General features: G+C 44.1%; 1 protein-coding gene across 1 annotated transcript in view; it reads right to left on the reverse strand.

The window, feature by feature from the left end:
• Positions 1-27728, reverse strand: part of Wwc2 (WW and C2 domain containing 2) — a 166319-nt gene that overhangs the window by 77662 nt on the left and 60929 nt on the right. The window contains 1 exon segment of the mRNA XM_051169994.1: positions 14330-14439. Within this exon segment, the coding sequence (XP_051025951.1) occupies positions 14330-14439 (110 nt within the window).

Raw genomic sequence — 27728 nt, forward strand, 5'->3', positions numbered from 1 at the left:
TTTTCTGATTTCTCTTGCTGTGATAAAACATCGACTAAAGCAGTTGATTCTCAACCTTCCTAATGCCACGGCCCCTTAATATAGTTCCTCATGCTGTGGTGGCCATCAACCATAAAATTATTTTTATTGCTGGGCGTGGTGGTGCACGCCTTTAATCCCAGCACTTGGGAGGCAGAGGCAGGCGGATCACTGTGAGTTCAAGGCCAGCCTGGTCTACAAAGTGAGTCTAGGACAGCCAAGGCTACACAGAGAAACCCTGTCTCGAAAAAAAAAAATTTTATTGCTACTTCATAACCATAATTTTGCTAGTTATGAATCATATTATAAATATCTGTTTTCTGATGGTCTTAGGAGACTCCTGTTTGATCCCCGACAGCAGTCAAGACCCACAGGTTGAGAACCACTGAACCAACGCAACTTAGAGAAGGAAAGGATTTCTTTGACCTAAGGTCATAACCCATCAGGGACAGAAGCAAAGACCACGAAGGGGCACACATGACAGCATTCCAGGAACTGCCATATGCAGCAGCCACAGCACTAGGGAACTGTCTCAAGACCATAAAATGAGAAAATAAGTAGCAATCATAGAAAGAAAAATAAGAGCTCAAATGAAAGCTGACTCAATAATTGCAAAATTAACAATATTTTAAGATATGCATTGAGCTTTTTACCAAGGCTGATCATATTTCAGGGCTGGGAGAGAGAGACAGGCGCGTGCACACACACACACAGAGACAGACAGACAGACAGACACAATGAATTACCACTAGAGAGAACAACAGAAGATTGTAGGCTCAATTTTCTTAATCAATATATTTTATTAACAACTTAGTCACCGAGCATACGTCACTTATAACCTGACTAACGAAAACAATAGGAAATGAGGATTAATGGACACAATAACAAAACGGTAAGGATACCAGTTCCGAGGAACAATTCTCCTGGCGCAATCTGCAGGATTTCTTCTGCTGGAACCTGGAGTAACCAGAACCCAGAACCTCAGCAGGAGCCCCGAAGCCTTCCTTCGAGCGGTTCTCTCTAGGAACGTCTCGAAGTGCAGCGATGAACAGCCAAAACTATTCCAAGTCTCCAAAGGCCCCACCTCCAATTCTGGGCTCATTTATATAGCTCCTCCCAGAGTCTGTTCACGGGATCTTTTCAGCTGGCAACAATTAAGCTCCTGCACGAGGTGGTTGCTCTTCTAGGGAATTAACCTCATCTGTTCTCTCATGAGACTGTTCCAATCTTGCACTTGGGATCCTAAAAAACAGGTTTATCTCTCCTTCAGAAGATCGATATTCCTTATAAACAGACACAAATTTTGGCTAAATATGAGAAAACTGAATTGCAAAGTACATAAAAAAGGATAAGACAACCCTCTATATTTATAGGCTTTACATATTCACCAACCCAAACAATTGCAGCTGCATTTTGTCGTGACTGTCTAAATAAGACAGCAGAGCAACCATTCACATTGCAGGAGCCTTGTACGTAACCTAGAGATGATATAAAGCATGCAGGAAGACATGCAGGTTGTATGTCAACACTAGACCACATTATAAAGGGGGTGGAGGCCAGGTATGGTGGTGCACACCTTTAATCCCAGTATGGGGTGGGGGGGCAGAGGCAGGCTAATTTCTGAGTTTGCGCCTAACCAGATCTACCTAGTGAGGTCTAAGCCACCCATGGCTATACAGTGAATCCCTGTCTCTGTCTATCTCTCTGCTTCTGTCTCTCTCTGTCTCTCTGGCCCTACTCACCTCCATCCCCTCCGCCTTGCATAGATGTGTGCATGGGAACTGGGCATCTACATAGGGTCCTGTAGCCAGATCTCAGCAGACACTGAAAACATCTGTGTATTTTATCAATTACAGTCTATTTGGCTTAATGTTAAAAATAAGCATAATACATTCCATTAATAAAACAAAGAAGCAAATCACTTCAAGAAATACTGAATAATCTGATTATCAGTTCTGCACTCATTCATAATGAAAGCATCTCATATAAAGCCCCAGGGACTATGACTGAAGAGCACTTCTAACTCATAAAGGACATCTTAAAAAGTACAGAACACAAGGGACAGCTAGCATTGTGAGTTCAGAAGGGCAAGAAGTTCAAATTCTGTTCTTACCATTTTCCACCAATTCAAATCACCAAAGATTCTAAAATAGTGCAGAAATTAAAAGCAAAAGAAGGGGGGGAAAAAAAAGCAAAAGAAAGGAAGAAGTTAGGGAAAAGCAAAGTACAGATGAGTAAAGAAAAAATAAAGCCTTTCCTATCTGAAGGAGTAGGAATTTCTACACAAAACGTCATTTACTGAGAATGGAGTTGTGAAGTGAAGCTTTAAAAATTATTACCCAAGCTGGGTGCGCTGGCGCACGCCTGTAATCCCAGCACTTGGGGAGGCAGAGGCAGGTGCATCTCCTTGAGTTTGAGGCCAGCCTAGTCTACAAAGGAAAATCCAGGACACTCAAGGCTATACAGAGAAACCCTTTCTCGAAAAACTAAACAAAACAAAACAGACAAGTAAAATCTATTTTTAAAAACTTATTATCTACCATAGCACCCAAATATCCAAATATAAAGTAATGGGATAAAGCGCAAAGGTGAATCACCCTTCTGCAGGGCAAATGCTAGCCGAAAGCTAAGTGGATCCTGGAGTTGAACACAGAGACGTGCCATCCTTACAAGACTCAATAGTTTTCAGTCCTTCAAGTTGTCAGCTAATTTACCAAACTCAGAATTCCATCATGGGTTTTAAAATATAAATTGCTAAGATGGTCCTACAATCTACAGAGAAATATAAAAATTTGTGACTCTTGAAGAATAATTTTAATAAAGAGCCAAGTTAAAGAACATACATCAACAGGTTTCAAGGTATGAAAGCCTTTTAAGTACAATTATATGTTATCAGCATAAAGACAGATACGCGACCAACTGAGCAGAACAGAAAATGCAGACCCAGACAGACAGTGGTACACTATGCTGGACTGAACGAGAATGCCCACCCCTCATATATATGGATGTCTGGTTCCCAGTTGGTGGACTGTTTATAGAGGATTAGGGGGTGTGGCCTTGTTGGAGGAGATCTATCACTAAGGTTGGGCTTTGGTTTCAAAGTCCTGTCCAGGCCCAGTCTGGCTCCTTCCCTGTCTCCATCTTGGTAATAAGATGTAATCTCTCTTGAGGGAGAAGGGACTGGAGAGATAGATCAGAGGTTAAGAGCACTGGCTGCTCTTCCAAAGGACCCGGGTTCAATTCCTAGCAACCACATGATGGCTCACAACCATCTGTAATGAAATCTGGTTCCCTCTTCTTATGTGTATGAAAATAGAGCACTCGTATACATAAAATAAGTAAATAAATCTTTTTTTTTTTTTTTTTTTTTTTTTTTTTTTGGTTTTTCAAGACAGGGTCTTTCTGTGTTAGCTTTGGCTGTCCTGGACTCGCTTTGTAGACCAGGCTGGCCTCGAACTCACAGTGATCTGCCTGCCTCTGCCTCCCGAGTGCTGGGATTAAAGGCATGTGCCACCACGCCCGGCAAGTAAATAAATCTTTAAAGATGTAATCTCTCAGTTACTGCTCCAGCATCAAGCCTGCCTGCCTGCCACCATGTCCCCTGTCATCATGATTGTGGACTAGCTCTCTGAACTATAAGCAATCCTCCAATTCAATGTTTCCTTTTATAGGTTGCCTTAGCCATGGCATCTCTTCACAGCACTAAAACAGTAACTAAGAACATCAGCATATGAATATCCACACAAGAAATGGTTCAGGAGGGGCTGGGACAATGGCCTTGTGTGTAAAGTGCTTCCTATGCAAGCATGAGGGACTGGGTTCAGGTCCCCAACATCAACGCAGAAAGTCAGGAACAAGTTGCTTCTGTTACCCCAGGGCTTGGGGATGAGGCAGACCCCAGGAGCTCACCATGCAAGCCAAATCTGTGAGCTCCGGGGTCAGCAAGTCGAATTTAAAAAATAGTGTGACCAGCAATGAAGGAAGACACCTGATACTAACCTCTGGCCTCTAACATGCATGCATGGGTGAGTGCGTGCGCGCACACACACACACACACACACACACACGCACACACACACACATGCACACACACACACTAGACATGAGCACTAAAGAAAGAAAAGAAACCATCTGGAATGATACAGTACTGACTCAGAACAGAAGAGACCTCAATTTTAGTTCATACAAAACTCAGAAAATAATTTGGTGTAGAGCAACAACCTAAACTGTAAAAGCTTCACGAAATTGCTACAATAAAAAGTAGACCATTTCACACCTTCTCAGAGGAAAAAGAGATTTCTTAGAACTCAAAAGGTAGGAGGCATTTTTAAAAATTAATTGGCCTTTAAGAATCTTCAGCTCTTCAAGTCTGCTGTAAAGAAACTGAAAAGGGAAGCCACAGGGTAGAAGAAAGAAAAAGGTTCGTAAGAGTTTAATGTAAAAACATAAAAAGGTCTAGCAGCTCATTAATAGGATAAGTGACAAAAATATGGACAAAACATATGAACAAATCTTCACATATGCAGAAATGCGTGCACACATTCACACAGCAATGGGGATGGATACACTTAGAGGCGTTCAACACCATTAGCCTGCAGGAGGATGCCAATCAGAACTACACACACCGGAACCGGCTGACGCTGGGATGGCAACAGGGTAAGAACCGACAGCAGCTAGGGCTCTCCAAGACTCAGGGTGACAGCGCTAAAAGGCACAGGCACTGTGTAGGACCATTTGGCGATTTCATCTAAGAGTCACCCTGTGGTTAGCATGGCTCACACATGTCTTGGGACTTTACACTACACATGGGGTGTCTGTTCACAAAAGAGGGCTCACAGTAGGTTCATTCACAACAAGCAAGCCCGGGCATCCATTCCAGGTATATCCACAGAGCCATATGCGACTAGGGAACAAGAAGAGCCACACAGCATCTATATCCTCCGTGTGGATGGATCTAAACTGTCATTTGTAGGCATTTTTAGAAAAAAGGCAAAACTAATCTTCAGTGGCAAAGGTCAGTTCCCATGATGCTGGAGGAAGGCTGGCTGCCAAGGGCAAAGACAAATTCCTCTATGACTAAAAATGCCTTTGTCTTGACTGAGACGGCAACATACTTAAACTGTATATACTCTGTATGTAAATTATGCATATAAGAGTTGATTCTGGGCTGGAGAAATGGCTGAGAGGTTAAGAGCACTGGCTGCTCTTCCAAATGTTCTGAGTTCAATTCCCAGCAACCACATGGTGGCTCACAACCATCTGTGATGAGATTTGGTGCCCTCTTCTGGTGTGTAGTACATGCAGGCAGAACACTGTATACATAATAAATAAATACATCTTTTTTTAAAAGTTGATTCTATAATACTACAGTAATTGTATTCAGAAATTAGAAACTTTTACACAAATTCAACGGAAATAACAACAACAACAACAACAACAAACAAAGACCTCCATTCTGAAAACCCCTGGGAACTAAAACTTTAAGTAAATGGCAAGTTATATCATGTTCCTAGTGTCATCATAATAGTCACGCTTCCCAAACTGTCTGTAGACAGTCATCATACTTCCAACAGGATCTGTTGGAGGAGACTAAACTAACAAATTGATTCTACAGTAACTATCACCCTGCGCACTGATCTCAATTCGCCAGTATACATAAGAGCCAGCCTCTCCCCTCACTGCTCATCACACGCAGTACTCGGAGGCATAAGAGCCAAAGAGAATGGAGAAACGCAGTTAAATGGGACGAAGCAGAGTCACACAGATAGTCAAACTACTTCCAACCTAGACTCTGGACCAATTCAGGGTGGAAAATAAAAATGTTGACAGCTCTGTAACAACCTTGAATACATATAAGAGCAAGAGAGATCACACACAAATACTGAACCATAAAACTTAAACCTAGAAGCAATCACGGGAGACTTTTTCTCTCAGCTAGAACACAAAACAAAACCCACCAACCATAAAGCAGAAAAAAGGATGGTGTGTTGAGTTTCATAAAAAAATAAGATTTTGTTATTATTAATATATATATTAATGACATATGTCATATATGTTATGACATATGTCTTTGTGTGTGAGCACAGGTGTCTGCAGAAGCCACAAGTGTCACATCTCCTTAGAGCTGGCATTACATACAGTTGTGAGCTGCCCAATATGAGTGCTAATAGATCAAGTTTATACCCAGCACCCAGGAATCCAAGGCCAGTGTGGATACAGAGTTAGACTTTCTTCATAAAACCAAAATAAACAGATTAATTTTTAACATTTAAAAAGGAAATGAAAGTTCTACTTCTCACCAGGTGTGGTGGCACACGCCTTTAATCCCAGCACTCTGGGAGACAGAGGCGGGTGGAGCTCTGTGAGTTCGAAGCCAGCATGGTCTATAAAGCAAGCCCAGAACAACCCTGTCTTGAAAAGAACAAAACAAAAGAAAAACAAAAACAAACAAACAAAAACCTTCTCTAGGTAAATACATTCTAGACTTGAAAACAGGTACTTGTAAGGCATGTATTTGATAAAGAACTCCTGTACAGAATACGCATATGAAAATTCCTACAACTCCAAACAACCCAGTTAAAAAGTAGGTCATGGCCTCAACTAGACATTTCCTCAAAGAAGATATTCGTGTGGCCAACAAACATAGGAAAGGATGTTTAACAACACTAATACGCAAGGAAATGCACATGAAAACAGCAACAGTGTATCTCTTAGGCCCCTTAGGATGGTCACCATCAGTAAGCCACCAGAAGAGAAAGGCTTAACTAAGAAGATGCTGGGAACAGGACTCCTTGTGTGCTGCAAGGAGCTGGGTGTGAAAAGCAGTTGAAATTCCTCAGCTAAAACGAGAGCTGTGATCCAGGCATCCTACTTCTGGGTATTTCTCCAAAACAACTAAAAACAGGATCTCAGAGAAAATTTTCACACTCGTGTTCCTTGCAAAATTGTTCACAATGACTAAAAATTGTAACAACCTAAGTGCCCATCCGTGGATGCGTGAGCAACACCAGTGAATATAAAGCCACTTACAAAATAAGGGCATCCTGCCCTGCGCTACATATGACACACAGGAATTTTAATCACAAATTCTTAGTTCAAACAAATAGATGAGGTTTCTAAAGCAGCAAGAGTGATGGCTGCCACGAGCACAAATAGAGGCAGAAACACTATCCTATTGGTCTATAATTTTATTTTTCCTCATATAAATATATATATATAATTTTATTTATTTAATCACTTTGCAGCCTGATCCTGCACCTCCACCCCCCACCCCCACCCCGGTCCATAATTTAATATTCTACAAGTCTGTTGGACTCAGAGCTGTGTGCATGGAGTTAACACCAATGTACTGTATACTTAAGAGGCAGCTAATGAACTGGGGTGTTAGTTCCATGGTGGAGCACTGTGCCTGGCTACACAAGGTGTGGCTTCCATGCACGGCAGTCACAGCGTGCACATGCACTTGCTCACACAAGTGAAGACAGAGCGGTTTACATTTCATTGTCCAGTTAAAAACAAAACAACGTTCTATAATAATGCTCACAGCAGCCTGTTTCATGATAGCCCCAACCAGGAACCATTTCAATTTCAGAGTGGACTTTTAGGTAGAATACTCATAAGCAATAAAAAGGAATATATTATAATATATTGGCATCACAGATGAATATAAAGGAGGCCACTGTTGCGTCCGTGAAGTATCTAGGTTTGTTGTTTATTTTGCAATTAGTTTTTCTCATTAACGTTGGCTTTGGCAAATTTCTCATATGTTTTAAATATGAGTTCCTTGTCAAATATACGTAATAAAGCATATTCTACCATGCCATTGTTCAAGTCATTAGGACAGTTTATTTTTTAAAATGTACTTGGTGTGATGTGTATGTGCCCCAGAGCACGCACGTGCACCATGTGCACACAGGAGGCCAGAAGAGGACGCTGTGTCTCCTGGAACTGGAGTTGCAGGGAGTTGAAAGCCAGCTCTTGTGGCTGCTCGGAACAGAACCAGGTTCCCTAAAAGAGCAGCAAGGTCTCTTATCTATTGAGTCATCCTTCTAGCCCTAATCAGTACAGGTTTTCTGTTTGTTTCATTGGTCAGTTTTGTGTTTTTGTTTTGTTTTTCAACATTTTGGTGATTCTCTGTGAATTTCACATCATGCACCCCAATTCCACTCATCTCCCAGGCCCTCCACATCTACCCTCCACCTTTGTGACATCCTCCACCAAAGAAAACAAACAAAATAACGCCATGGAAGCTGCAGTGGGTCAGTGTGTTCCCCAATACACCCTTTTGCCCAAACAGCTTGACTTGCAAACGGTCACTGCAATGAGTCAATGCTCTGGTTCGAGGCCTCTGGTTTCTGCTACACTAGGAATATGGATCCTCGCTGGGACTCCTCTCAAATGTCGTGTGTCATGGAGCTTTGGATCTGCAGGACAGGCTCCTTCACAAGCTCCAGCAGCTGATGGACTGTGCAGGCCACCTGGATCTGGGCCTGGATGGTAGCTGAGTTACTTGGCCTGCCAGCTCTCCTACACTTGTACCACCAGGGCCAGCTCTCCAGCACTGGCCCTGTGAGCAGCTCCCATCTTCCACCGCATGCTTGTCCAACATGGTGGTGCCTGCCCATGGGCAGGCCTGTTTGCTTGTTTTCAAAAACATGTCAAAAAAAAGAGGCTACTTGTAGCGAGGCATGGTGGCACACGGAGGAAAAGGAAGGAGGAGCTCTGTGAGTTTGAAGCCAGCCTGGTCTACGTAGCATCCAGTCCAGACAAGACTACAGAGTAAGACCCCATGCTTTAAAACAAACAAACAAACAAACAAACAAACAACACACCCGGCAGCACCCTTTTACAGGGAGTTCTGGATTAGCCAACTTTAAGCTATGGCGAAGGAAGTCTGAACAATGTTTGGGGCAGGGAAAGAGGGCTGACTGGATGACAGAAGTAGTCTGTGTTCCATTTTGCATGAGAGTTACAAAGGATCACATGTTGGTCAAGGCTCATTCACAAAATATGCAACATCTGTACAGTTGTGCGTATTAACAACACTTTGATTACTAAAAGAATAAGATCATGGTGGTGCTGAGCTGTCAAAGGCTTTTCGCTGGAGCTAATGAGCCGGCAGCCCGGGGATTAGAGATAACCCACAGTGCTTCAGAGGACCCAGGTTTCATTCCCAGCACCCACAGGGCAGCTCAAACCTCCAGGAAGTCCAGTCCCTGGGGATTGTGTACCCTCTTCCGGACTCCCTGGCTACTGCACACACATGGTGCACATAAGCTCATGCAGGCTCGCATATATGCATACACATAAATAAATCTTTTAAGAGTGATTTTCCTCTGGTAGCAATACTATCAAACTTTTATAAACATCATACTTACTTTCTAGGTAACGCAAATACCCTGTCCTTACTTTCTGCGTGCCACACCCGCTGAGAAGGCAGAATGCAGCCGAGAGACATGCCCGAAGTTATTTCACTGTCAAGGTCAAACCCTTTATTGCTAATATCTAAGAGTGTTTTGCAGCAATACTATTAAGCAACCAAACATTCCTTGTTTTATCTTTTATCTAAAAAAGGGGGGGGGGGAATAATGCTGAAAGCATACAATGTCAAAATACAACATATGTGTGGACCAGCTGTTATGAAGAAGTAATACCATTTGCTCCTGATAAACTACTTTGCAGGAATGTCTTGAAGATTAATGAGATTACAGGCAGCTCCTTCTCAGTAAGGAAACTACTTGTTTCAGGTAGCTCGGGCCCCTCAGGGATAGTATATCCATTGGGCCACTAGGCTACAATTACACAATAAAGCAAAGTGTTAGGCTTAAAGTTCATGTCCTGATAATCAAAGTTTTACATATGCAGAATGCTACTTTCTGAAGTAACATATGCTTAAAATGCACTTTAAAGCCTTTATTTAGGAGGAAAAAAACAAACCACATCAGCTTTTATTCTGTGATTTAAATAACACAGCTCTGCCCTCATGAGTTTAGACGAGGTATCCAAAGATAAGTCCTTAAGATGTGGTCACTGCCTCCCAAGAGGCTCACAAGCTGGTAAAGATTCATGAAGTGCAAACAAACACCAGTGTAAGACAACAATGCTTTAAGAATTCCCGACATGCCAAGGATTGCAGAAACCCATGGACCAGGTGCCTCATCCCTGGGAGGGGGGCTGTAGAGTGGAGAGTGCAGCGGAAAGCATCTTGGAGCTGAGGCATCTGAACAGTCCAGTTCTAGAAGGGTACAGTCAGTGGTCCTAAGGGAAGGCCTAGGGGCTGCACAGGGTTTGGGGCTGGAGTTAGACTAATACGCACAGAACAGAAGCCAGCCGAGGCTCCACTGACGCTGCTGTACAGCCTTCCATGGAGTATTAGCACAGCGCAGGGGATGAACACAGAGAGGCAAGTGGGTAAAACAGAAAAGAAGTATTCTAGAAATAAGTCAAATGCACACATTCAGGATTCTGGAAGGCTCGAGGGACAAATTTAACAGCTATCGGCCTATAAGAAGAAACTGAAGCTGAAGGATGAAAACAGCAGAAGAATCTTCCAGAAACCCTACAGGAAGGCGCTGGTAAAGAAAGGTCAAGTAAGAGGCATGCTGGAAGCAAACAATCAAGTATTGAAAAGGACCTTCAGGAAAAAGAGCCCACACAAGGCAGAGAAGCCAGGAAGGACTGGCCGCCCATGGTGACAAGTCAGAGAAGTCAAGATCACAGCAGTGCCTGGCTGTCGCCATCTTGTGGTGGACACTGAGCAAATAGGAAACAGTGAAGGAAGTGAAGTTCCTGGCGGCCATGGTTTTCAGGAAAGGGACTGTATCTGGTGAAGGCTGCTTGCATGCAAATCTTTTGACATCCTGGCAAACAACATTAGCATCTACAAGGTTCACACTCAAGAAACACATAAAACAAGTCATACACATAAAAACAGTGTTTAAGCAAGCAATGACGTTGGGTCAGGCCTCGTTCACAGCTATCCTGGAGTGGTTGTGGACAAACCTGGAACTGACAGTTTTGAGGGGCAGGGAGAAATTTGTTACTTGCTTCTTTTTTTTGCAGTTTTGGTTTAGATTCATTTTGAGAATTCCCAGTGCTTATATACTAAGACAGAAAAACATGAAATAAACACTAAAGGGCTGGGTGTGGTGGCCAATGCTTTTAACCCTAGCATTCGGGATAAAGAGATAGGCGTATATCTGTAACTTTTGAGGCCAGCCTGATCTAAATTCTAAGCTCCAGGCCAGCCAGAGCTTCTTAAGACTGTCTCAAACACAAACACATGCCCAAGTGTGAATGCACACACATTAACACACGCACATGCATGCACACACGCATGTGTGCACACACACTCACACGTGCACACACATGTGCACACATACATGTACACACGTGCACACATACACATGCACACACATGTGTGCGCACACACACAATTTTAGAAGCTGGATCAGGTCAGGTCGTTAGCATGACAGCTTATTTTTGTTGAGCCTTGACAATTGGTTGGCTTTTGGTTTCCCAGATATTACCTGATGGAAAGAAAACTAATTTTATCCATCTAAAGTAAGTATGGCAAAGTTAAATGGCTATTTCAGATATCCCAGTGAACTGTGTATTTGCAAGAATGGAATACACTGTTTACCATGAACCGCCACTCTTGAAGAGTACAGCGTTTGGGGGTTCATCACTGACAAACCATAGCCGTATATTAGATGGACAGACAGGTGAGCAACATTATTACTAGTATGTAATACTACTCTAGCAGGAAAATCTTATTTTAAAAGCACACAGATGGGCTGGAGAGATAACTCAGTGGGTATGAGCACTGGCTGCTTCTCCAAGGGACCCAGGTTTGAGTTCCAGCACCCACTGGGCAGCTTGCAACCATCTGTAAGTCCAGTTCCAGAGGCTCCAGTACCCTCTTCTGCCCTCCCTGGACATCAGGCACTCAAGTGGCACACAGATATACATATATGCAGACAAAATATCCATATACATACAATTTATTTAAAAATAAATAAGTAGGCCGGGTGGTGGTGGCGCACACCTTTAATCCCAGCACTTGGGAGGCAGAGGCAGGAGGATTGCTGTGAGTTCAAGGCCAGCCTAGTGTACAAAGTGAGTCCAGGACAGTCAAGGCCACACAGAAAAACCCTGTCTCGGAAAAACAAAACAAAACAAAAAATAAAATAAAATAAACAAAACTTTAAAACCCCATAAAATTAAAGCTAACTTTAACAAGGCACAAACTTTTAGCATTCACAAGGTGTTGGGATCTCAGTACAAAATGAGCATACACTTGCGCATGCGCGCACACACAAACTGGGTGCCGCTGCCCTCCCGTTCTTTGGAACACTGACTTAGTACCTTAGAGTGTCTGTTCTTTCTGCTCCTGAATCGCAGCACCCCTTTAAAAACATAAGCTATTTGGGTCTCTCAAAAATCATACTATGTTGGGCTGAAGGAATAGCTTAGCAGTTAGGAACACTTGCAGAAGACCCAGGGTTGGGTCCCAGCATCTGCGTGTGATCCACGACCATCCATAGCTTCCGTTCCACAGAACTGGACGCCTTCTTCTGACCACTATGGCCACCAGTGCACATACAGTGTGCATGCATTCATTCAAGCAAAGCATTCATACACGTGAAATAAGATCAATTATATTTTTTAAAGAATGTATTACACGCTTACATAGGGCACTACAAACTAGCACTGGTGAGGATTAAGTGATGTAATTGCTAAAAATGTCAGAGCTATCAGATAGTACTGTCTGCAAATCTTTTGATGTAAGAACAAGATCTAAGAAAAATAAGATAATAGGCTGTCAATTGATTATAGACTCCCTTAAACCTATAAAATAATTTTAAGTGAAATAAAATGAATCATCTTGATTTCTGTGGGCTGCAGTTTGAATAAACTTTTAAAAGGCTCAATAAAGAAATAAATATTCATGTAACATGCACTCACATATACACAAACGAATAAAAATTACTTCAAGTATGAATTTGTAAAAATGTATCACTGGGCAGTGATGTTGCACACCATTAGTCCCTATACTCAGGAAGCAGAGGCAGACAAATCTTTGAGTTCGAGGCCAGCTTGGACTATGGAGTGAGTTCCGAGAAGCCAGGACTACAAAGAGAAACCCTGTCTCAAAAACAAACAAACAAACAAACAAAAAGGGCAGGAGAGATGGCTCAGAGATTAAGAACACTGGTTGCTCTTTCAAAAGTCCTGAGTTCAATTCCCAGCAACCACATGGTGGCTCACAGTCATCTATGAGATCTGGTGCCCTCTTCTGGCCAGCAGGTGCACATGCAGACAGAACATTGTATATATAATTAATAAATAAATCTTTAAAAAAAAAAAAAATGAGAACAAGAAGTATATGGCCAGAGGCTAGTCGCACTGCACTTGCAGAGGACAAAGTTTGGGTGCCAGCATCCACATCAGATGGCTCATGACTGCCCATAACTCCAGCCCATGAGGATCTGGGAGACTGATGACCTCTTCAGAACTCCACAGGCGCCTGCACTCACACACATGTCCATACACAGACACGTTATTAAAACACTTTTTAAAAATCTTTTTATGAGAAATTCATGGTAAGGCAAACCTAAAAACTATGAAAGCAAGAGCTCCTCCCCAACAAATCAGAAGCAAATGAGCACACAGAAGGAAAGGGGTTTGTCACTTTTCCACACAGCTATGCAGACTCCAGAACCAACGATGAGGGTCCACCCCTCCCCAGGTACCCAGGCCACAACAGTGTGGAGTTTACAACACATCATGTCGTGCTTTACTCTTCTGGGGACAAGCATAAGAGAACTCCAATCAGGGGAAGTGGGGTCTTAGAGAAAGGCACCCAGTGGCTGTAGACCACCCGGACTGTTGCTCATCACCTGCCCAACAGACAGATGGCAGCCCAGACACCCTCTCTCTTCTGTCTCCATAAGAATAGATCCTCAGCTGGGCAGTGGTGGTGGCGCGAGCCTTTAATCCCAGCACTCAGGAGGCAGAGGCAGGCGGATCCCTGTTGTGTTCGAGGCCATCCTGGTCTACACAGCGAGTCCAGGACAACCAAGGCTACACAGAGAAACCCTGCCTCGAAAATAAATAAATGATGATAATGATAAAGAATAGTTCTTTGTGCATGCTCCAAGTACTTACGTGGGGCCTGGAGTTGAGTGCTAGTCATTAAGAAAACAGGGGTTTAAAATAAGGCAATTTACTTTGTAAAGCATTTATCCTGCGTACAGAGATTTGGAGACTTGTTTTCTAATAAACCTTATTTCACAAGAAGGAAACTTACTGTTGATGTGGTCGATGTAGTAGGCACCAATCTGCGGGTCAAACCCTGCTTCCCATCCCCAAGGCAGCTCATCCCCGACACAGTCGGCGAACGACAGGGGCTTCGTTAACCTACAACAAACCAAAGAAACACACTGTGATTTGTCTATCCAACCAGACACGTCAAAAGTCAGCATCCTGACCGTGAGCGAAGCCTCTAAGTCGCACTTTCTTTTAGTTCTTCATTGTTCTTAGAGTTTGTGTTATTGCATCTGAAATTTACTTTTACATTTTATTTGTGTATGTGTATGCATATGTGCACTCGAGTAAGTATGGAAGTCAGATGCCCTGGAACTAGAATTATAGACAGTTGTGAACCAAATGACATGCGTAGTGAGAACTGAACTCTGGTTCTCTGGAAGAGCAACCAGAGTTTTTTGGGGGGGGTTTTTTTGGTTTTGTTTTGTTTTGTTATTGTTTTTTGTTTTTTTGAGACAGGGTTTCTCTGTGTTAGTCTTGGCTGTCCTGGACTCACTTTGTAGACCAGGCTGGTCTCGAACTCACAGCAATCCACCTGCCTCTGCCTTCCGAGTGCTGGGATTAAAGGCGTGTGCACCACCTCACAACCAGTGTTTTTAACCTTTGAGCTGTCTCATATTTTTACAAGGACAAAATAGCAGAAATGAATATCCAAAAATATGCAACAGATCATTCCTAAAACTGAAGAGAAATCTCTACAAATGAAGCGGGCCGTCTTCAGTGACAGAACCCGAGATGAGAGTGAGGACAGCCGGGACGTAGCTGGAAGGCTGGAGCCACGCAGATACCCCAGAAGAAACCAACATTACCCCTGGATTCAAACACTAACTTTCTAGAAATATCAGCATCTCTGTGACAAAAGCATGTGTCACGAGGTGGGAGATGGCTCCGTGGACAAAGCACTTGTAAGCTCAGACCCTTATCACCCACAGAAAAACTGAGCGGAAGTAGCAGCCCACGTGCAGTCCCAGCCACACAAGAGAGGGATGCCCCGGGAAAGCTAGCTATTTGGACTAGTTCAACCCTGCCTCAGTAAGTTAAATGGAAAACAACTGAAAACTTCTGGCCTCTACACATGTGCACACCTGTACACTTCACACACACACACACACACACACACACACACACACACACACACACACACAAGCATACATGTAGTCACCCGTGTGAGTGTGTGCGCATGTGCATGCGTGTGCACGCGCACGCGCGCACACACGTGTGACTACTTACTCTCTTTATACACATATCTCAGGCTACAGTTTCAGATTTGGGCACTCTGAATGATTTAAATGTTTGGCTATATTTAACTAGAGGTTTTCCCTGACAGAAGGACACATATCTGACGGAACCATGCACACCCAGTATTTGCATAGCAATAATACAGTTTCACCTTTCAAAGGTGCCTTATGACTTCTCCCTCTGCCTCCCTCCCCCAAGATTTTATTTGAGTGCTCTATCTGCTTGTGCACCTACAGGCCAGAAGAGGGCATCAGATTCCAGTAGAGATAGTTGCTGGGAATTCAACTCAGGACCTCTGGAAGAGAAGGCAGTGCTCTTAGCCACTGAGCCATCGCTCCAGCCCCATGACTTTTCTCTTAAGAGGACTTTGTCAAGACACTTTCTCTTTAAGGCTAACTCTGCCTTCTTGCTTCTCTCTTCTAAACCGACTGAAACGGCATAGTCGTCCTTCAACAGCATGCAGGGCTACACAGAAGTTCAAACTGAGTTCCCCCCCTCCCCGTCCCCTCCTTTTGCCTCAGGCATTGTCCTTGCTGCTGATGCAGACATGGCGGGTTGCTGCTGCAGGTTAGGAACACTCTGCTGCAGAGAAGCTGTCCCCAGTCACCACCGACTATGGCTCCACAGCACAGCATTGACATGGCTCTCACAGATGAAATCAGCCATGACCCCTTCTTGATGTGCTGAAGAGAAGCAAAGAGCTCTCACCTCCCAGACCATGTCATTCATCACAACAGCAAAGCTCTTCACCCACTCCTCAGAATGCTGGGAAATGACCCAAGAAGAACTCCCAACTACAACAGCCCCTCAAGGACACAAAACCCTGACGTGTTTTCACTTACCCTCCCCGTGGCCTGAAATCTGGACATGGCTGTGCGAGCCCTGGCCTTTGCAGCCCACAGAGTCCATACCAGCAGCAAGCAGCTCTAATGCAGCCAAGCTGGGTCTGTCTCTCTCTCCTCGGTCCTCGCTTGAAAGTTGATAATGCCCCTGTCTCCACACGCCCTTCCTGCAAAACCTAATACAGCCCTAAGATACAGGAACACTACCTCGGCCATTGTAAGTGGTTACTGACACCACCTGGCATGAACCCTACCAGTTACCCCCTAAGTGGCACTGATGTGTGTCCCAAATTTGTCCTGCTATTGCACTGTGGCCCCAGGACTGGCAGTATCAACAGAAGCACACATCTTGAACATTATGGTAGATCTTCAAACTCTGGGGCCCAGCAACATACTCTCCAGGTAGTTCTACCGCACACTAAGATTTAGGAGCCTCTAACGTAGAAGTTTAAGAGCTTAAAATACAGTGTCAAAGAGATCTGAGTTCAAATCTCTGTCCTGCAGCACACTCACTGTACTACCTGGAGAAACTTACCGTGAGAACCCCAACCCCTCAGGTGTTTGCTTTGTTTTGTTTTGTTTTTTCCCCCAAAGAGGACAGTAGGAGTAGGGAAGGATAAAATTTAAGTAAGGGTCACTTTCTGGGTTAGTTTTATGTCAACTTGACCCAAGCTGGGTCATTTAGAAAGAGAGACCCTCAACTGAGAAAATATCCCTGCCAGATTGGTTTGTGGGCAAGCCTGTGGTACATTTTCTTGATGGATGGATGGAAGGATGGAAGGATGGATGGATGGAGTGTGAGGGCCCAGCCCACCCCCTGGGCTGGTGGCCCTGGGTGCTGCAAGAAAGCAGACTGAGCCAGCAGCCATGAGGAGCAAGCCAGTCAGTCAGCAGCAGCCCTCCATGGCTGCTGCATCTGGTCCTGCCTCCAGGTTCCTGCCCGGCCTTCTCTTCATGAAGGACTGTGCTCAGGAAACGGAAGCTGAAATAAACCCCCTCTCTCCAACATGCTTTGCTCAGGGTGGTTTAATTACCACAACAGAACCCTAACTAAAACAGGTAGACAGTGAAGGGCTTGGTGAGCAGCAAATGTCAAAGTGTGTTGAGTGAGTCAGATGAGTCTCAAAGATGTTAAAAGCAATGTGTTCAAATGCACCCACTTCCACGTTTACTGTGTAATTGTAAAGTATGAACACAATTTGAGTTTTTAAAAAAAAAATCATGGTTTTAGAATCGTACTCAAAATCTACCTCATAGCATAAGCTGCCCAGGAAAGTACTATTTTTCTTCTGATAAAGGAATTATAGGCCATATCAAAAGATCTCGTGCCAAGAAAGTGATCTTGTCCACATCCATCACCCAAAGAACACCTCTCTGACCTCCTCACGGCTGTCTGCCCAGAAGCAACTGTGGTGTGTCGCTCAGCTCAATTTGAGGACTCTCGTTAATGTCACACGGAGGCTGTCAAGTGGCATACAGCCTGAGGAGTTGAGGGCTGGGGAGCTGGAAAGGCAAGCTGAAAGGACAAGAGGAAGAACTTGTACCTGGTGCCAAGCTGACGCGTGTGAGCCAGAGTACAAGGCACATATACTCAGTATGAGAAAAAATTTGAGAAGCTTCAGGACGTGTGCTATGATTGCAAGCCGTGCTGATGCCACTGCATTTGCAGATAATTCTGTTTTCCTCCCCCTGGACTGGTCAATGAGCTTTTATTTAGCTGTTGCTGTTTTCAGAGCAGAACTACATTTGCAGGTATAAATCTGACTGTGAACTTAGACAGACAGCCCTTCAGAATCCTCATTGATGAAAACGCTAATGCAAATTCCTCTTTCCAGTGTGACTTTAAGAGGGAATTGCATGCTTTATTTTCTGCATCTGTACAGCATAATTTCTGCTGGATTCCAGCCACACATAAAACCATCAGACATACAGACAGACGTCAAAGTTTAATGACTGAGCCATCTGATTAGAACACTGTGGCCAGGTACACACAATCAGAACCAAGCAGACGGCTATGCTGCTTTTCTGACCGTGGAAAGTCACTGCGATAGGCTTAGCTTTTAGAAACACACTCAGTCTCCCATCTTAGCAGAGTCTCTCCCCAAACCTCCAACTCCTATTTCAGACAATCACATCCTGGCCATATGCTTACTGTAGCTGGGAAATGACCTGGAGGGTTCAGTCTGCCTTCTGCACCTAATGTCCAGCTCTGCAGTTACCTCACCAGCACGCTCTGTGAAAGAAATGCTCGGGAGTGACTGGCACTTGAAAGGGCACATCATGTATACTGTGGTTTGTGGGACCAGATACACTACTGACAAACAGACACTTCCGTGCTTACAATAGTCTATGTGCAAAAAAAGGTGTAAATTTTTGCATATGGCAATTGTACCTACTACTACTATTTTTTTAAAACCTGTAGGCCAAGTGAAACAATAAGTAATATCGCACGATTGCATCACATAAAATTAATACCCCGCCCATAAATCCATAAGCAGAGAACAGATAAATGGTTGGTTACCAGAAGACAGGGAGAGGGTACCACAGACTCCTATGGGCTCCATAAGAAAGAGGACTCTTTCAAACAGAATACAGGCCTGCAGTTACACAGTGCTGTGGCTGTCATTGGTAATCCATCTTACACAAATGCTGCCTCAATCAGTTGTTTTAAAAGGTAGTAACAAGCATATAAGAAAGCCAAGGCTCCAAGTGAATAAATAATTAAAAACGAGGAAATGCTCAACATCCCCAATAATAAGAAGGAACGCCAAGTACAACAACACTGAGGCTGCGCTTCAAGCCTATTACGCTATCAAGGCTTAGCTTGGGCTTTGTTTGAGTAAGGGAGCTCAGGTCTGTGAAAATACGGAAAAATCAGTTACTTTCACTCACATGCAATGCCTTTTTTTTGGGGGGGGGGGGACAAGGTTTCTCTGTGTAGCCTTGGCTGTCCTGGAACTCTTTGTAGACCAGGCTGGCCTCAAACTCACAGCGATCCACCTGCCTCTGCCTCCTGAGTGCTGGGATTAAAGGCGTGTGCCACCATGCCTAGCTACATGCAATGTGTTTATGAAACAACTTGACAGTATTAAAAATAACAGATGAGTAAAAATAAAAGAAGTGAACCAGCAAGGTAGTTTAGCGTGTCCATGACAATTCCAGAAGCCCACACTGGAAGGAGAGAACCGGGTCGTCACCCGCAACTGGCCCTGTGCTCCTGGTCTCCCTCAGTCCTGCTCTTACCTGGCGTCCTTGAGTGCAGAGCCAGCCTCACAGCACAGTCGGGATGTAATAAATGCTGATTAAACAAATGACAATTAGAAAGGAAGGCCGAGGGTTTCTAAATTATTCTTTTTGAAATTTTCCGTTTATGGCAGAGTATAGTAAGTAGTACATGCCTTTAATCCCAGCACTGGGAAGGAGGCTGAGGCAGGCAGGTCTCTGAGTTTGAGGTCAGCCTGAGCTGCACAGAAAGTTCTAGACCAGCCAGGCCTACATAGTAAGCCCTGTCTTTTCTTTTCTTTTTTTTAAATTTAATTTAATTTTTTTTTAATTTTATTTTTAATTTAAAATTTTTAAGGTCCATCTGTATACCTTGATTGTAAGTGCATCTGAGCAAACAGCAATGTGAGTAAAGGCTGGCATTAGGGTGACGACGCCTGACAACTGGGACAGAAGAGAGGGCATCTTTCAGTTCTGCACCGGATCTGTGATTCATTTTTATTTATTACAGTTGTGTTATGAATCACCATGTATCTCTGATGTTCCAGGACTTGAGCAAGTTTCTTGTTGTGTTAGTGCTTTTACTCCACAAAGGAAAACAGATCAGTCAAGCAAACACTTTAACCTGAGCTCTTCTCCCTGCCAAGAGCCAAGAAAAATTTACTTGTCAGATTACTTGGTTTTGAAAAATGAGTTGAGAATGTAAGTGGCCGTGCCCGCCAAGAAGGTAGGGAGTGCCTGACAGGAAGCAGTCTTCTTAGACAACTAGTGCCCAAACCGAAGCCCGCCAAGATGGCTGCCTCATCCAGCCTGCCGCTCAACAGCACTATGGATGCCACGGAGGTGCCAGCTGCCCAGGGAGGAAGAGTGGACAGGCTCGAGCACTCACACAGCACAACCCCAGCCTCCTGTCACTCTGGGGACAGCTCTGTTATGTCTCCTTTAAAGAGGCTGAGTAAACATTGAGATGTAACAAGAATAAATTAATAAAAAAAAAAAATTAAAAAAAAAAAAAAATAAAAAATAAAGAGGCTGAGAAATGGCTGAAATGGACCTTTATGACTTTTGTCAAAGCTGCAGAACTTAGGAGAACTTTTTAAAATCCCTTTATCCTTACTATAGAGGAACAATCTCAGTTAACAATAGGATGCTTCCTCAGGCTGGGTTTATTAAATAATAGATACATGTGTACAAATAATTTTTAAAAATACATAGAGTTTACAAAGTTGAGATCATACGAAAGAAACTATACACACACCATAGCTTTGAATCTCAGCTTTAAAAATGCATCTTTTAGGGCTGGAGAGATGGCTACATAGTTAAGAATGAATACTGGTGATTCTTCCAGATGATCCAGGCTTAATTCCCAACGCCCACATGACAACTCACAAGTGTCTTTAATTCCAGTTCCAGGGGAGTAGACGTCTTCTAGCCTCTGCGGACACCAGGCACACAAGGTGCACAGACACACATGAGGGCAAAACACCCATGTGTGCAAAAAATTAAAAAATAAAAAATTAATGCCTCCTTTATACTCTATCTTAGTTAGGGTTTCTATTGCTGTGAGGAGACACCATGACCATGGCAACTCTTACAGAGGAAAACACTTACTTTGGGCTGGCTTCCAGTTCACGTTTAGCCCATCATCAACATGGCGGGAAACATGGCAGAGTGCAGGCAGAAGGTAGCTGAGACTTCTACATCCAGATCCAAAGGCAGCAGGAAGACACTGTCACACTGTGTCTGGCCTGAGTATCTGCGACCTTAAAACCTGCCTCCACAGTGACATACCTCCTCCAAAAAGGCCCCACCTCCCAGCAGTGTCCTGGGGCCAATGGGGGCCATTTTTATTCAAACCACCATATAATGCCACCATAAAGACTACATAAGCCAAAAGTGTATGCTGTAACTAAAGCCCTTCCATTTCCCAAAGTGATAGTTATTGCAGGAGTTTGGTACTTTCCTGGCTCAGGCATTTACTAGTAAATCCCTAGTAGTTAAACAAAGAATACACACATTTTTAAAGTTACAAAATGTCCATTTTTTTTAAAGTGGCAAAACCTCAATGTGTGTTAGATGTACTTTTAAAGATTATATTGGTACTAAGACATTGTAATCCTTGGGCTGAAGGGATAGCTTGGTAGGTAATGAATTGCAAGACTGAAGATATGAGTTCAATTCTCAGAACCTACATTTAAAAGGGGGGGTGGGGTGGAACCGGGGGCTGGGAATGGCTGCTGGTATGAACTTAGAATCCCAGCATTGGGGAGTTGGAGAGAGGAGGCCCCAAGGCTCACTCAGCCAGTCTAGCCCATTTGGTAGGCTCCAGGCCAACAAGAGACTCATCTGAAAGGAACAGAGTGACATTCTTGAGGATGACACCTAAGATTGTCCTCTGGACTACACATGCACGCACACACCAGTACATGTGAGTCTCACGTGCACACAGGAATGAACACTCACACACATGCAGACACACACATCAAAGAGCAAAAAGAGAATGGAATCCTCACACGTGCTCTCTTGCACATCTATAGTCTCCCACAGTAGAAGAATGGCGCGTGGCCGCATTCCACCAGCCTGGAGACTGTCTAGGGATCGGCTAACCTAATTACTACTCACGGAGGATACCTGTGAGACCAGATCAGCTTCTGGGTTTGGGGTGTTCTGTTTTTAATATTGCAAGTACATGAGATATTCTGGAAATGGGACCCGAGTCTAAACATGAAACTCATATATGCTTCATATATGACTCACACTCACAGCCTGAAGGTAATTGTATAAGATAATTTTAATACGTTGGTGCGTGAAATGAGATTTCATGGTGTGGAAGTTTTCACTTGCGGTGCTCTGTCCCAGGCTCACATGGGTTTGGATTTGGTAACATTTTGGGGTTCCGATTGGAGCTATGTGTGAGCCTCCTGTCGTGAGAGGCCCCTTCAGTGCTTGCTTTGCTTCATCTTACAGCTGTGTCACTGGGTTTGGTCAACAGCAGATCCTTACACATTCTGAATGTTAACCTCTTGGAGTTGCAAGTACTCCATGGAGACGCCGCTCATCTCCTGACTCTGTGGGTGAGTGGAGGGATGGTTATTTTTAAATGCTCGGAAGGCTGGCTGGCCAGCTAGTGAGGATAAAAGCTAAAGCCTAGTTCCATCTTCCACCAGGATTAATTCCAGATAAGTCAGGTTACGTGGGAAAAAAATGAAACTGACTAGAAGAAAAGGCGGCAAGTATGTGAACGTACTAGGAGGAAGTCAGCAAGACCCTTGAATGATTCCGGCTTCTATTCCTTCACTTGGTGTTTCCACTGTTGTCCTTTAAGAGCACATGCCACTGAAAGGAAATACCAGGAAAACAAAACCATACTATAGAATTATGGCCACGGGCTTATGGCATTGGTCTGTTTACTATGGCCAACAGGGTAATTAATAAGTATTAGAAAGGTATTAAAGACTTGTGAGAAAAGAAATCTGAGGGAAATGTATATAAATTTATATTGCAACCTTGTTTCACTATACCCACACTGGGGAACACTGTCTTAGACCAATAGAAGACTGGCTCAGATGATAAAGGCTCTTTAGATCACCACACCCTACGACCTGAGTTCAGTTCCCAGGAACCACATGGTAGAAGGACAGAACTGACTCCTATAAGCTGTCCTCTGACCTACACACACACACACACACACACACACACACACAGAGAGAGAGAGAGAGAGAGAGAGAGAGAGAGAGAGAGAGAGAGAGAGAGAGAGAGAGAGAGAGAGAGAGAGAGAGAGCCAGGAAACAAAACAGAACTTACAGATAGCTACAGGACTAGATAAAACTTACCACTTACTTGGCCTGTAACAAGCATTTAATTTTCTTCCTTCCTCCCCCTGCCCCCCCCACGAGCCCCCACGCCCCACCCCCCACCCCCCTTCTCTCTTTTGGACTGTAACAGGGAATGGCAGATGCCGGCAGCCGTTAGGCTTCGGAAGCTGAGTCTAACAGTGTCCTGCACTGGACAGACCCCAGGCCAGCGGCTACTGCCGCTGCAACTTTTTGGCAATGCAAACTCTCTAGTTCCTCTCACAGAAACCCAGCTTGCCAGCTCTCCCTCGTTAACAAGCTCTCCACATCGCTCTGAGGTCCTTCGGTAGCGATGCTTGTCACGAGGGGATGAGAAGTGGAAAGCCAGCTCCTCTGCTGTGACACCAAGAAGTAAGACACCGAGCTCAGTTCTGCTCTCTGGCGGTTTGTCTGGTACATAAAGGCAGCCTCTCCATCTCCATCTCCCGGTGGCCGGTGCTTCCACAGTAGCACCGACATGCTTACTTTGGAAATGAATTATGTTTTGCTACGTCCTCTTATCACACTATCAGAAAATTATTCAATTAATGAGGTAGCTATGTGTACAATGGAAGTAGGTGGGTAGTTGGTTAACACAAAATAATCCGCATAACAACAGCATGACCATTTTGCCTTCTCTCTGCCTCCCGACTGCCATAAAGTGAGCCCGTGACACGCATCCCAGACCACTTCCCAAGGCATGCCGGCATCACATCTGAAACCCACCAGCCAGCTAGCCATGTGCTGAAACTCCCAGGACAGTGAGCCACAAGTCTGTCCTCCTTTGAAAGCAGAACAATTATTTTCCAACGAATCACTGACTTTTCGTTACCTTTCCGCAGATTCCGTATTTGTTTAAAGGGGTAAGAAATGTACCTACCTCAGTCCACACACATGGGCACCAAGTCCACCTGGCCAGCCTGCCTCCAAGAAAGTTCCCTGGTCTGGGCCATTGGCAGTCATGTTACAGTTTAAGAATTCTAAGGTTGCTTTTAATATGGTAGGCAAAAAATATTGACATAGTGCTCTACACACACCAGACATCGGGGAAGGAGGAAAAACCTGCAGGTATCTAACAAGCTTCCTCATGAAATGCATCAGCATCCCTTCCCCTCCCACTTTCCCACCTTTGGCCATTTCTCTTTCTCGCCGCATTTGTCCTTTAAGAGTCAATATCTTTACAGCTAATTTAAACAACTTGCTGAAGAAGCCGTCCTCATCTCTTGGATGGCACTAATTAGTGACATTTTGTAAGCTTGGAAAATGTTTTTCTGTAGGCTCAACTTTCTTAACCAATATATTTTATTAACAACTTAGTCACTGAGCATATGTCACTTATAATCCAATTAACCAAAACAATAGGAAATGAGGATTAATGGACACAATAACAAAACGGTAAAGATATCAGTTCTGAGGAATGATTCTCCTGGCGCAATCTGCAGGATTTCTTCTTCTGGAACCTGGAGTAACCAGAACCCAGAACCTCAGCAGGAGCTGGTGCCCCGAAGCCTTCCCTCGAGCGGTTCTCTCTAGGAGCTTCTCAAAGTGCAGCGACAAACAGCCAAAACTATCCCAAGTCTCCAAAAAGCCCCGCCTCCAGTTCTGGGCTCATTTATATAGCTCCTCCCAGAGTCTGTTCACAGGATCTTTTCAGCTGGCAACAATCAAGCTCCCACACGAGGTGGTTGGTCTTCTAGTGAATTAACTTCACCTGTTCTCTCATAAGACCGTTCTGATCCCGCACTTGGGATCCTAAAAAACAGTGTTATCTCTCCATTTTTCCATTCAGATGTGTCAGTGTTTGCATATTTTAGTGTGTCCAGGCCCCAGAAGTCCCACTGGTTTTTCTTCTTTGTATGCCAAGCACCTAGAAAGGTATGAGGTGCCTGAGAGACATACCTTAAGGAAAAACAATGAATGTGTGGTTTCCAGCCAGCTGTTTCTACCTGGCAATGCCACAGGGCTGTCTAATACCACAGTAAGTGTAACTCCTGTAAAGTACAGTACTTGATTTCCCCTCCGGAACTGCCTCCCTCAGCCTTATCTCTCCCCTCAGACCATCCGATCTTAGAAGATGGCAGCATCACTAACTCAAATGTTCAAGTCACACCCTGGCTGACTTCCCTGCCCCCCCCCCCCCCGCCAGAACACAGCCTTCGGTTCATACAACTGTCTCTCTGCAGCTCACCTCTCTAACCAAAGCTCCTAGTGTGCCTGCTGCCTGACCTGCTACCGGAGCGCAGTATATGCTTGCATTCTACCCTCGGCACTCACTTCGCCACACAGCAGCTGTAGTCTTTTGAAAACAATTTTTAAAATCTTGTTATGGTTGGAATCAGGTGTGGTGGCACACCTTTACTCCCAGCATGCAGGAGACAAAAGCAGGCAGATCTCTGTGAGTCTGAGATCAGCATGGTCTACATTGTAAGTTCCAGATCAGCCAGTGCTACATAGTGTGACCTTATCTCAAAAAAACAAAACAAATAAACAAACAAACAAAAATGAAAGACAAAAAAAAAGGCCTAAAATGTTAGGAATGCATCTTTTTGGTAAAAACACTGTGGTACTGTAGCAAACGCTTAAGCTGCCATATTCTTGTCTTCAGAAAGGCCTTCTATGACAGTCACAACAAAGTCTCTCTAGACTTTACATGGAGCCAGGGAAATGCAAGGAATGCTCTTTTTTAAAAAATATTTATTTATTTATTATTATGTATACAGTGCTCTGCCTGCACATACACCTGCAGTCTAGAAGAGAGCATCAGATCACATTATAGATGGTTGTAAGCCACCATGTGGTTGCTGGGAATTGAGCTCAGGACCTCTGGAAGAGCAGACAGCGCTCTTAACCACTGAGCCACCTCTCTAGCCCGGGAATGCTCTTTATATAAGCAATATGGCTGCAGTTCACTTTTCACCTAATGATCTACCTTGGACTTTTCATGTTGCCAATGTATTTCCTTCACTGTTGAGACCACAGTTGATTGATTTGGTCTTTGATGTATAATCCGGTGCTGATGGGGTTTTAAGTGTCCTCAAACAACACAGTATCCTTGGATAAGCTTCCAGCTGAGATGCTGACCAGTATGTTGTCTGATGTAGGTTTATAAAGGTGACCTAAGAAGGGTGGCACTTGCCACACACGTGCACACACGCACGCACAAAGTATGTGGGCCAGTGACTGGTGCGAGGTGCTAGACTTGGGAACGTTTTGGGTTGCCACAGGCCTGAAGCCTCTCTTTCTGAAAGGAGTGCTCAGTTACATCACAGAGGTCTAGCTAGCCAGCAAAGCCAGCTCTTTCACAGACAGGACTTTAACTGACCCATATGGAACTGTCTAAGTGTCTGGCGTGCAGTGATCGTCCTGTGTCCTACAGTAGAGACCACACACTACACCCAGACACTCTAGCATCGAAGGCCACGAAGGCATCAGACCAGATTCCTAGACAATTAAATCCAGTCTGACTCTTCCAAAGAAAGCTTTGAGAAGGCAAATGAGTCAGACAACGCGGTACACCTGCAGCTGCTCGTTCTGGACAAAAAAAACATAGCCAGAAAGCACGCTTGCTTTTTCAAAAACCATAGACATGCTGAAATGGATGTCTCCGTCTATAAATGTTACTGATATAACTCAATACAGTCAGATTCTACAGAATATCCGTACACATATTTTATATAGGATGCCTTACTTAAGAGGAGGGAACACTCTTCTTTACATTTTCCTAAATCCTGAAGCACACCAAAAGAGGTAATAGGCATTTATAGTCTCTGACTGGGATCCTACAATGTCTGTGTCTTAAATTATTTTCCTTTTAAACGTACAAAATCTCTATTTAACTTATCGGCATTGGAATTCAATTTGACATCTTTGTAGTAGATGACCAAATATTTGACCAAGATTTGAGCTTTTAACACACATTTTAGTGACTGACTGACTGCCCGTGTGATGGTTTACATGAGACCTTCCTTATTTGAAGCTCAGTTGACCAGCTGTATGAGCAGAGGGCCACTAGAGTTTACAAGCTGCTTATTTCCTTAGCAGCACTGACCAATACGAGCGTGCTTTCTGTCACAGAACCCTTCATGCCTTACTGATACAATCTTCCTCTCTGCACACCCCCCATGACTCCCACCTTCCGGGGGGTGGGGGGGCGACAACAGTTGGGACTCCTTCCTCATATTCAGGGCATCTGGCTCTGTTGACCACATCTGTCCCAAACGGCTCCCATCAGTTACCCTAAGTCCCT

The sequence above is a fragment of the Acomys russatus genome, chromosome 27 (genome assembly GCF_903995435.1).
Source record: "Acomys russatus chromosome 27, mAcoRus1.1, whole genome shotgun sequence".
NCBI lineage: Eukaryota > Metazoa > Chordata > Mammalia > Rodentia > Muridae > Acomys > Acomys russatus.